Raw genomic sequence first — 12723 nt, forward strand, 5'->3', positions numbered from 1 at the left:
TCAAATTGTACATATCTCTTTTTTTGGCTGCAGCATGTAGGATCTTAGTTCCCTGATCAGGGATGGAACCTATGCCCCCTGCAGTGGAAGGGCAGAGTCCTAATCCCTGAACCACCAGGGAATTCCTTATCAGTTCAAATTGAACATTTCTCTTAAAGCAGCTGCTATGAAATATCCTTTTCTCAAAAAAAAATTTTTTTTCAAACATTTCTGCATATGAAACTTAAGACAACGTAGAACAAGGACAAAGTTTAAAAGTCAGCTGAAATTTTCTTTTAATTAAAGACCCAAGGGACAAGAAGCTCCTTTGTGTTACAGTACATAACATATGGCTCTTATACAGAGTAAAATAGACACCAGGGAGTCGACTGTTTATACCAGCGCTAGACTCTTAATGTAGCAGGCAAAAAGTGAGGCAGGATTTCCCTTACTGGCATGGAGATTGTAATACATCTTTACATGCAATAAGTTCTTTGGTAGACTTAATCATTTGGTGGAATTACAGAATTTGCAAAGGAAAGTAGCAGTAAAATATTTCATGTAAAATTTGAGCACAGTACTTCTCATCATATGCTCTTTATACAGACTTCATAAAAATGTCAATCCTCCTATTTTTAAGTAGAATCTCAAAACTCACCCATTAACTTCTGTCTTCAAACCCATACAAAAAAGTAAATAAGATAAAGAAGGGCAGATAATGAGTTTTTAAAATACGTTTCATGATGTTTCCAGTAACTGATCTGAAGGGTGTGGAACTCTGAAATCCTGGACAGCTGCCACTTTCTCCTCTGCAGTCTCCTCCAAAGCACAACTGTAAGGCATCGTTTTGGAATAGCTACCTAATATATCTTAAATTAAGCACATAAATAATGACGGCAATAATTTTCAACTACTACTACATCATAATATCCTTGATATCATACACCCTATTACATATGAAGAACACAGGCTCTGAATGGTAAAAGTAAATTACTTACTACAAAAAAGAAAACCCATGATGTTGAGAAAGGAGCATCAACCCATCTTGATTTATCTACACGGGGCCCAGTACGTCCAAGTCCAAGGAATGTGGGGACTGGTTTGAAGACTGACGCTCCACCTTCTGTGCAGTGAGCGCTCTTCCATCAAGAAGTGCTGTTCTCAAGTGGTTTGTGTTTTGATTTTAGCAGACACCAAGACTTCTGAGACAGTATTTTCCTTTGAAAATCAGAAACTTCTTCCCACTGTGGAGCCAGGATTCAAGCATTTTAATATTCTTTGGGTGACTTAGAAGATTAGTGTTGTAATCATGTAATTACACGTGAGGTTATTTCCCTTAAACCATCTGCACTGCTACAGTTAGGAACTCATCCTAGAGAGATGTGAAATAAATAAAGTGACTGAAGCTCTCTCACAGACGGGCTCTCTATTCGGAAGTGCTCCTCCTCACGAAGCTGCCACTGTCAGCAGAGTTCATGGCGACGGCGCCCCATGGAGCGCCTCTCACACGACCGTCTGCACAGGCGTCCCGCACTGTGCCGGAGAGCCAGCCCTCTCTGACGATGAGGTTGATCGGTTGGAAATCTCTCTCTGGAGCTCCTCTACCTTCTTCTGAAGCTCTGCCCGTTTAGCGAGAAGTTCTTTATATCTGTTGTGAATGGGCTCCTACGAGAGCAATACACCATAAAATTACTTAACTAAGCAATCCGGAACAAACCCGAAGTCAAATCATTCTGGTATTTAGCTTCGTCCCTAAATGTTAAGTGTGTGCTTTCAGCTATGGGACCATGCCCACCTTTCCCGAACATCAGTGAAAATTAACTTCAATGACTCCACTGACCCGCGGCTCTTTCACTGGCCTCCTTGGTCTCCCCAGGTGTTTCCACAGGACACCCTGAGACTGGTGCTTGGCCAAATACAACAAATAATTAAGTAACAACATAATCTAAAAGCCAATACGTAAAGATTTCCTGTCATTTAGTTGCAGACTTTTAGTCCTTTAAACAGTTCTAGGCAGCAAATATTCTGTAACGTTTTAAAAAATGGACTAGAATTTGGTGAAGCTTTTAACTGTCCTAAAGCCATTTCCCCCAACCTCTAGAAGTTATCCAGCCTAGCACCCTCATCTGACAGAGGAGAGAAGACGAGAAAGAGCAGAAGTGATCTGTGCAAGGTCAAACAAGCAAGTCGTGACAAGAGTCAGGGCACTACTCATCCCTACCGCAGTGCTTTTTCTACTATCCCACTGTAACTGTTAACAGGAAAAAATGGAAATTTTAAATATGCACAGATAACTTTTCTAGCCACTTTAAAGGGGACAAGAGTAATTCACACAACTGCATGGATAAAACCTCTCACTGGATACTGCAGGGCATGCATACCTGGGGCTTCATCCGGGGGTTCCACCTCACGTAATACCCCACCCAGAGCTCCAGGTGGCGCATGCTGGCCACTGGGTAAAGGACGTGATTGGAATAGCTCCCATAGAGGGGATTAGTGAAGTCCTCTAGCTGGCTGTTTATGTAAGACCACAGCGATACAGTCCTCCTGGGAAGATTCTGTAAGAAGGAAAAATGGGTTAACACCGTACACAAAAATAAACTCAAAATGGATTAAAGATCTAAATGTAAGACCAGAAACTATAAAACTCCTAGAGGAGAACATAGGCAAAACACTCTCTGACATAAATCACAGCAAGATCTTCTATGACCCACCTCCCAGAATATTGGAAATAAAAGCAAAGATAAACAAATGGGACCTAATGAAACTTAAAAGCTTTTGCACAACAAAGAAAACTATAAGTAAGGTGAAAAGACAGCCCTCAGATTGGGAGAAAATAATAGCAAATGAGGAAACAGACAAAGGATTAATCTCAAAAATATATAAGCAACTCCTGAAGCTCAATTCCAGAAAAATAAATGGGCCAAAGAACTAAACAGACATTTCTCCAAAGAAGACATACAGATGGCTAACAAACACATGAAAAGATGCTCCACATCGCTCATTATCAGAGAAATGCAAATCAAAACCACAATGAGGTACCATTACACGCCAGTCAGGATGGCTGCTATCCAAAAGTCTACAAGCAATAAATGCTGGAGAGGGTGTGGAGAAAAGGGAACCCTCTTACACTGTTGGTGGGAATGCAAACTAGTACAGCCACTATGGAAAACAGTGTGGAGATTTCTTAAAAAACTGGAAATAGAACTACCATATGACCCAGCAATACCACTTCTGGGCATACACACTGAGGAAACCAGATCTGAAAGAGACACGTGCACCCCAATGTTCATCGCAGCACTGTTTATAATAGCCAGGACATGGAAGCAACCCAGATGCCCATCAGCAGATGAATGGATAAGGAAGCTGTGGTACATATACACCATGGAATATTACTCAGCCATTAAAAAGAATTCATTTGAATCAGTTCTAATGAGATGGATGAAACTGGAGCCCATTATACAGAGTGAGGTGAGCCAGAAAGATAAAGAACATTACAGTATACTAACACATATATACGGAATTTAGAAAGATGGTAACGATGGCCCTATATGCAGGGCAGAAGAAGAGACGCAGAAGAACAGAACAGACTTTTGAACTCTGTGGGAGAAGGGGAGGGTGGGATGTTTCGAAAGAACAGCATGTATATTATCTGTGGTGAAACAGACCACCAGCCCAGGTGGGAGGCATGAGTCAAATGCTCGGGCCTGTTGGGCTGGGAAGATCCAGGGGAATCGGGTGGAGAGGGAAGTGGGATGGGAGACCGGGATGGGGAATTCGTGTAACTCTATGGGTGATTCACATCAATGTATGACAAAACCCAATGAAAAAAAAAATTAAATTAAAAAAAAAAAAAAATGGGTTAAGGGTCTCCACTACACAAGCTGATCGTACACTAGATGAAATTTGTAAAAAGGCATTTGTGATCATTTGAACAGTTTTAGAGGGAGAGAACTCAGACACTTTGGCAACAGCACCACTTTGATTAAAATCAGAGAGCAGTGGAAAACAGTGCAGTTCTCCAAAAAGGTAAACAGAATTACCGTACCAGCAATTCCACTCTTAGATATACATCCAAGACAAGTGAAAACACAGGCACAGACAGCCTTGTGCACAATGCTGAAAGTAGCAATCAGTCGCAATGAACAAAAAGTAGAAACAGCGCAAGTCTATCACCCGATAGATGGATGAAATGTAACGACACAACGGAATATCATTAATAAAAAGGAACTGAAATAATGATACATGCTACAAATTGAACCTTGAAAACATTATGGTAATTGAAAGAAGCCAGACACAAAGGCCACACCCGGAGTGATTCCATTTATATGAAATGTCCGGAAGAGGCAAACCAACAGAGATTACAGTGTCTGCTAGGGTCTGAGAGGAGAAGGGAATAGATAGGTAGTAACTATTAACAGGCATGGGGTTTCTTTCCAATGTTCTGAAATTAATGGTGGTGATGACTATATAATTCTAGATATGCTGAAAATCACTAAATTATATACTTTAAAAGTGAATATTATGGAATGCAAATTATAGTTCAGTTTTAAAAACATTTCTTCTTTTTTTTTTTTAAGATATAGTAAATCCTACTTGAGGCTCCCCAAAACTGAAAGTCTCTTTGGAAGTTATCCACTGATTATCTAACATTCAATAAATTCTTGATTGGCTTGTGTGCATAGAAATATTTACTGCATGCTAGATACTGAAGATGTAAGGGTGATTTTAAAAATTTTAACATCTATCTTCAAGGAACTTCTAATACAGGAAGCACTTACTATATAACCATTATCACAGTGGTTTTGTACGGTTTATTTTATTTAATCCTTACAATAGTAAGCACTATTAAGTATGTAAGTTAAGTACTATTATCCCTACTTTTACAGAAGCTGAAATTAACTTGCTCAACTTCACATAGTAAGTGAAAGAGCCAAGATTTGAACCCAGGAAGCCTAGCTCCAGAGCAAGCATTCTTTGCCACTAGGCTTTACAGAAAAGCATGAAGAAACTATTTGAGAGTCACATTTTTTAGAATGAAAACTGAAGCAGAGTGAGACACTAATCAAGATAATTTAGAACTTTATACATAAGGCAGAAGTGTTCTGAGGAACACAGAAGTAAAACTTAAAATGTAATCATTATACATTTCTTATAAATAATACCAACCACTGAACAGTGATATCTCTGGGCATGTAGGGTAACAAATTTTAACTTTCTACTTAATATTTTCTCAGTGAATGTTTTCTGCTATTATTTTACAATTAAAAAAAAACTAAAGTGGTTCATATGTATGAGGATGTATTTGGGAACTGAGCTGTGCATTCACTCAGATGTTTATTTGTTGCTTATTGTATCTTGCTGCGCCTGCTTCTGGTGCACTTCCACCCTGCAGGAAGTGTGGTGACAGGTACACGAGTGCTCCTAAGACACCACCTACTTCAGTTCCCTTCAGCAGATGCTGCCTCCTACCCATCCTCATGACACAGGTAGTTTAAGACAGATCAAGCTCAGATGTGTGGAAAGACGTGAGCCTATTGCAGCATATAAAAGAACACATGGCCAAAGGCATCATCCAAAAGAACAACTGTTCAGCTGAAAGCCATCCCAGGCTGCACTCGGTACAGAAAGCGTGCATATACAGACAGAGGCAGGACAGGCAGGGATCGTGTGTTACCTCTTTGCCTCTCTGCTGTTCACTGTTACAGAGGAATGTTCCGAATAAACAGCTATACAGGTGGTCCAAAATGGTAATGAGAAAATATTCATTGAATTCAAAAGCTGTAGGAAACTGCAAATAAAACATCAAAACACACGAAATAATTAGGGCAGCTTCCCAAGCATGTTCATCCCTGTACATTGGTGGGTGCTTTGTAAAACTTCTTAAAATTAGGCTAAACAGCATTCAGAGACTATATATTTCTAAGCTATTACAGTATTATTAATATTTGCTTGGTCTTCTGTTCAGAAACACCACTTTGCTGAGACACTTTCTCCTCACACCTCCTTTCCTGTGCAGTAAGAACCTAAGTGCTCTCATCCTGCTTCCTTCTGTCCATTTGTACCAGTCCACCCTCAACGTGAGGCTGATCTGACTTGTCTTTCTCTGCCAAGAATGACAAGAAACACAGTAAGATTCTTCTTTAAATTTTCAACAACATAGTTTTTAGGAATTACACAAAAAGTATCAATGTCTCGAGAAAAGGAGATGTGCAGCTCATTAAAAAGCCAACCTTACTCATCTTTTCAAGGAACATGCACTCAAACCATGATATCTTATAATCCCGTACTTTGGCAGCCTTTCTTAAAAAAGAAAATTCACTCTCTTTAACTAGGACAGGTGTTTGACTGGATGTCTTACACAAACAACACAATTTAGGGGTAATTTATCAAGGACCAATTACAGGTCCCAGGAAGGTAAGGGATTTAGTATAATCCATCCTAACCATTTACTGTTTCAAGAATTATTTGAAAGCTTCTATGTAAGACTGTACCATTTATAGGACTGTGAAAAAGAATTTCATGAATGTTTGGATTGTGGCCTTAGTAAATAAATACGCGTGCCAAGTTTTTCTTAGAATGATCCCTACCCAACAGTGGATGAAAACAGCATAAACTGCACACAAAAGGGACAAGAGTGAAAACAAGTTTGCCTTCAAATTTCCTAAATTTAAAAGCAGGATAACAAGACAAATTTATCTTCTTAAACAATTTACTCTTGAATAATAATTTTTGTGGTTCTGAAGCGAATGAAGCAGGTGATAAAGCACATGCCAACATAAAGCCAATTAATCATAAAAAACTTTGTCAAATTCCATCCATTCATTTACAGAATAAACTCCATCTCCTGTACTGTTACTCTTAAACAGCTTATTTATTAGCCAACCGTGAATGCACCCTACCTTATTACATAGCAATTCGAAGGAGTTAAGCCTATGATTAGCCTTTCATCTTCTTGGCAAGACTATTAGCTCAGTTATGAGAAAACAGCTTAATTAGTGGGATTTCCTCACAAACACAACTAAAATAGCATTATTTAAATAGAACATTAATCATTGCTATTGTTTTTAAAATCCTGAGCAGAGAAGGAATATTTTGTTCTCCTTATATGTTTAAAATCTGAAGGGCCCTTCATCCTGCTTCCTGATCCCAACAGTGAGAGATGATGATGAGAGCAGGAGGAGACGTAGAATCTGGCTAATTGCAACACAATTGGTCCTTTTGATAAATTTGCTATTTAAGCCTCTGCACAAACATTCAATTATTTATAAAGCTGATGACTGCCAACTAACATTACTACTATCTCACACGATCAGGAGGAAAATACCAAAGAAAAATATAAGCAGACATGTATAATAAAGTGTATTTATTATACACACTTATATAACAAAATATATGTATTTTTTATTTATACATATATAATGTTTTTTAAGTTCTATCAGTGAAATAAGATTTAACATTACTTAGCAACTTAAGTGCAAAATCAAGATTTAAACTGCTTTTAGATGTATGGCATATACAAAGTTAACACAGTTACTAAGAAATAAGTATATGTGTCATGTATTCTCCTCTGCAATTGGTAAATGGGATCTATTTTGTTTTTCTAACAAATATACCAGAACCAAGAGTTGCTCCTTTCAAGATATTCTCCCTAGAAAGCAGTACAACTTAACCATCAGCGACGCCTTTTATCGTCCCCTGATAAGGCATATTTGATTTTTCCCAACACTGTCAAATACTATCTTAAAATAGAATATGGTAATAGTTAAAAGTGGGTCCGAACTTCCCTGGCAGTCCAGTGGGTAAGACTCCACCCTGCCAATATAGAGGTACAGTCAAAAGATTTAAAAAAATAAATAAATAAAGTCTAATTTCATTTTTCTCTTAATGAAGTAAAGAATATTTTATTGAAGCTGAAATATAATGTGAATACCAAGCAGAGCCAGCAAGTGCCCTGATGCATGTTCCCATGGCAGTCCAAGGAGGAACCAGCCAGGCTCCTGGTGGTTGGAGGTCTAGTAAAACTCCGGGATAAGTAACTGATATACCACTGAGCGGTACCTGACGTTTGGGTTCTCAGATTATTTATCATGAGTTAAACATTTTTAAGACATGAACTCTTTGCCTCATTAGTAAAGTTATCCCATAATAAATCAGGTGTTTTTCAATCTCCTCTTGTATCTTTCCAAAACACTAAACCTATTCATGGTAATATTTCAAATCATTTTCTAGAATGTTGATAGCTCTAAAGCACACAATCTCTTGCTCCATACCTAAAAACAAAAAAACTGAATCTATTTCATATATATGTTGCCATGATTTCCATCTAAACACAATTTTTCATCAAAATTGCCTAAAATAGGATTTCAAAATGCTTTAGCAATGTATAAATGAATTTTTGAGTGAATATATTACCATTATTTAACATAAATTAAAAATATTAAATAAAATAATTTAACATGATAATAATACTTCTAGTACCTAGGAAACTTGAAAGAACTTCCACTTTACATGAAATGTAAGACAGTCAGTGATCAAACCCAACTCTGACTAGGTAGCTTAAAAGAGAGATGTAAGAATGGATATCCCAGATAAATTACCTGTCTTGTCATCTGCCAGACACAGTCAATAAACTGAAGAAAAACAGGTGATCTGTCTGCATCTGCATGGTTCTTATCTCCATGGCCAACTCTCTGAAGCAAAGAGTGAAATATTATATGAGCTTTGTAAGATTTTTCAGCTTTTGATGAAAGTAGTTTTCTTTTTCAAGAAAAGTAACATTTGCTCAATATTTTAAAAATTCAGAAAATCTTTTTGAAAGAGCACTGCAAGGAAAACAGAAATCACCAAATTCCACCAAGGAGAAATGTCTATTAGCATTTTAATCTGCAACCTGTCCAATTATTTCCTGGCAGGAGACACTTGTAACAGGAATTACAAGTCTGTTTAACAAATGAAGCTTAGATCCTAAAAAGCTGACAATGGGAGATAGGAGCAGACAGACCTCAGAGCCCAGATTTTTGTCCTGGAGATTTACTATGCCCTGAATATTAACAGTTCCTTGTACACTAGCCCCAGGAAGCACAGGTCTCCTTTAACACCTTGGCCAGGGCATGAAGGGGACCTACTGCATTGGAGCTCCAGGCGGTCTTTCAAAAAGAATCACATTAACACAAACCTCTGAAAACTTTTGAAAAATGCTTGACATCTCCCCTCAAGCATGCACTCACCTACTTTCTGAATCGTTTTTCTCCTCTGAGGACCTCTGCTCCAGATGACTGAGATAAACACCGACCCTATACCCCAAGGCAGTGATTCTAAAAGAGTGATCCAGACTTCCAGCAGTGGGAGAGGTCTGTGAGTTCACAACTATTTTCATAATATCACTAAGACATGCTTTGCTTTTTCAGTGGGTTGACATTTGCACTGTGCCGTGCTTAGGTGCTCAGTTGGGTCCGACTCTTTGCAACCCCATGGACTGCAGCCCGCTGGGCTCCTATATCTACGGGGATTCTCCAGGCAAGAATACTGGAGTGGGTTACCATGCCCTCCTCCAGAATGGTGTAAAGGTGATGAAGGAAGAAAACTTCTGGTACCTTAGGAGGAAATCAGGAAACAAGGCATTGGAATCGAGCTATACTATAGTTATTATGTTTGCCCTGTCAAACACTTGCAGTTAAATGAAAGAAAAAAAGCCAATCTCTCTTAAGCCAATGTCCCTGATGAAGCAGTAAAAATTAATAAATCTCCACCTTGGAGTATAATTTTTTAAGTATCCTATGTAACAAAATGGGAAATACACACAACGTGCTTCTGTTGCAGACTTAAGTAGAATGTAGGAAACACAGCTTTCTCATGGAACATCGTTTTGACTTGAAAGAACAATTGATATATGAATTATAGTTATTAAGACCTGAATATCTTGCAGACATCTTTTTTGAAAATGTACAAAAGTGAGTCTGTCACTTCAAGGAAAACAATGGACAGTATTTGTCACCAATGATGAAATTCAAGCTGTTGAGTGAAAGTTAAATTTGAGGGAAAATTTTACCTGCCACAATGAGTTTGATAATACTTAAAAGACTTTTCTGATAAAATTAGTAGTAATATTAATACCTGTGGTTTTATGATATATATTGAAATGCATTAAGACTGGAGGGGCTGTGTAAATCAGTAAGCCAGTATTTTCCCAATTACCAACATGTGATATTACAAAATCATGCACAGGTAAAAGATCTATTTATTCAAAGTGCAAGACATACCAACGGAATTTAACAGAACAAACACCAAAAAACTCATCAAGCTAGTTTTAGATTCCACATTACAAATAACCACTAAGAAACTACCACGTGTCAAGTTTTGGCACAGTAGCAAAGAAAACTATCCACAATTCTCTGGAAAAAATTAAAATACCCTTTTTTTCAACCTATATATCTGCATGTGGTCAAATTTTCCTCATATCTTCAATCAACAGGACATATTGTAACAAACTAAATGCAGAAGTAGATATGAAATTTATCTTCTATTAAGCCAGATATTAAAGAAACTTGTAAAAAATGTAGAATAATGCCACTCTTCTCATAAAACTCCATGCTTCCTAACATATTATGCTAGTTACTTTTCTTTAAAATGTTATTTATGCTAATATATAACAGGACTTTGGGTTGAATGTGTCCCCCAAAATTCACATGCTGAAAATCAAATGCCCAATTTGATAGTTTCAGGAGCTACCCAGGTCATGAGGGTGGAAACCTCATGAATGAGATTAGTGCTCTTATCAAAAGGACAGGCCCCAAAGAGCTCCCCAACCCTCTTCCACCATTAAACAGAACAGTGAAAGGTTGGCAGTCTGCAATCTGGAAGAGGGCCTTCACCAGAATCCTACCATGCTGGCACTCTGAACTTGGACTTCCAGCTGTCAAAACTGAGAAATAGAACAGTCCAAATGGACTAAAAAAAGAGATTATTTCCTTAAATAACACATACATTTAAAAAATTTAATTTCTAATATGGAAAATACTGATATAAACAGAGCTCTTTGGGGTCATCAACAACTGTTAAAAATGGCAAGAGGTCCAGAAATCAAAAAGTTTGAGAATCATTACCCTATATTAAACATGTGCACATACCCACTTAATCAGATGTGCTTTGTTAAATCCTGCTTTCAGATAACAATCAAGAGGGGGAAAACGGAGTAGGTAGTCAGAGTCAGCAATTTAGGAATCCACTGCAGCTTCAAACAGTCTGAAATGTTTATGATTTTGGTTACCCTTATATGAACATGTGCAGCACTGGATGACTGAAACGTCACTCTTAACAGTCTTATCATGGTAAGTACATTTTATAGAGTTGAAAAATAAAAGCCATCTGAATGGATACTCCAGATGACCAATTTTATTTAACAGTTCAAGTTTAAAACAGCAGACTACCTTTAAATGTCCATTTCTTCCAAGCTTTTTTTAAAAATAAACACTGCTAGTGGATACTAACAGCTAACATTAGAGACAGCATCTGGGCAAACATATTTCAGAAAGTCTTTTAGCTAACCTAGGAAAACGCTGTCAAAAATCACACTCTCGGGGGCTTCAAGGCCTCTGAGAATCTTACCTCTCGTCTCCAGGATCCTCTAAATAATCTGACAAGTTTCTCTTGAGCAGTTTACCATTAGAACAAAAGGTCAGTCATACGTGAATATCAAGTGAATAAAAGACACGATCTTCACACGCCTCGTGTGAGATGCACATGTGACACCCTGAGTCAAGGCTCTTCACTCACAAGCTGAAATCGATGCCCGAAGCTCAGCCACTCTTTCTCCACAAGCACCTCAAAGCCTCGGATGGTGCGGTAGTGCCCGTCCAACATGAGCATGGCCAGGGAAGTCAGCTGGGCCGTGCGGTCCCAGCCGTCGCTGCAGTGCACCACCACGGACGTCTTTCCTGACTCCACCCTGTCGGCGATCCTGAGGGCCCCTGCGAGAATAAGCTGAAAAAAGGGTTTTTTCAATGAATTTTTTAAAAAAATAAAAACTTTTTCCTCAAAATTTGTAATAGTTATTTTCAGAGATGACTATCTCAAAAACAGGTGGAGAAAAGAATATCAGTCCTTCCCTAAAAGGAATTTTGTGAATGGTGGAAGATACTGACACTTTGCTTTTAAAACTGAAAAATCTCAAAAATGCAGACTCCTATTAATCTACACAATGAAATATCCAAACAAAAGGTAACTTTGAGTTCTGAACAAATCAAGAGTATGACTAATAAGAAAGAAGGATTAAGTTCCGAAGAGATCTACTTCTAAGAATCTTCAAATACTCCAACATCATCTATTTAAGTAAAAATAATACACCAATTGAATTCTTATCTGTTACTTAAAACAGTGATACTTAGCCAAAGCAGAATAAATATGAAAGCAGTAAAGTTGGATATTATAAAATAGTCTACACTTTCTATAGCATTTACTCTACTGTTTTTATACCACACAGCAAGCAAAGCATGAAATTTTATAGAAAGCTGACTTTTACATATTGGTATGAATGAAAAATTCTCATCGGGCCAATATATTATCACGTCAATTTAACTGGTATCTAAAATAACCTTAGGTATTTTTTTTAAATATGCAGGCTCTCTCTGCAAAATAATTTACCTTCTCTGAAGCTGATCTTGAGTTAGAACTAGACAGAATTAGATGTAACCTAAAGAGAAACACACAGTGTAATAGCCTTTAAACTGAACAATAGAGCCCCCC

The 12723-nt window shown here is 37.8% G+C and overlaps 1 protein-coding gene across 3 annotated transcripts in view; it reads right to left on the reverse strand.

Annotated features, from left to right (window-relative positions):
• Nucleotides 1-258: 258 nt before the first annotated feature.
• The window catches only part of MTMR2 (myotubularin related protein 2), a 106113-nt gene continuing 93648 nt past the window's right edge, over nucleotides 259-12723 (reverse strand). For all 3 annotated transcript variants that reach the window (XM_065943970.1, XM_065943971.1, XM_065943972.1), the window contains 5 exons: nucleotides 11755-11961; nucleotides 8580-8672; nucleotides 5657-5770; nucleotides 2361-2537; nucleotides 259-1644 (listed from right to left, as the gene is read on the reverse strand). In XM_065943970.1, the coding sequence (XP_065800042.1) occupies nucleotides 1483-1644; nucleotides 2361-2537; nucleotides 5657-5770; nucleotides 8580-8672; nucleotides 11755-11961 (753 nt within the window). In that variant the 3' untranslated portion in view covers nucleotides 259-1482. The remainder of the gene's footprint in view (nucleotides 1645-2360; nucleotides 2538-5656; nucleotides 5771-8579; nucleotides 8673-11754; nucleotides 11962-12723) is intronic.

Source organism: Muntiacus reevesi, chromosome 9 (genome assembly GCF_963930625.1).
Source record: "Muntiacus reevesi chromosome 9, mMunRee1.1, whole genome shotgun sequence".
Classification (NCBI taxonomy): Eukaryota; Metazoa; Chordata; class Mammalia; order Artiodactyla; family Cervidae; genus Muntiacus; species Muntiacus reevesi.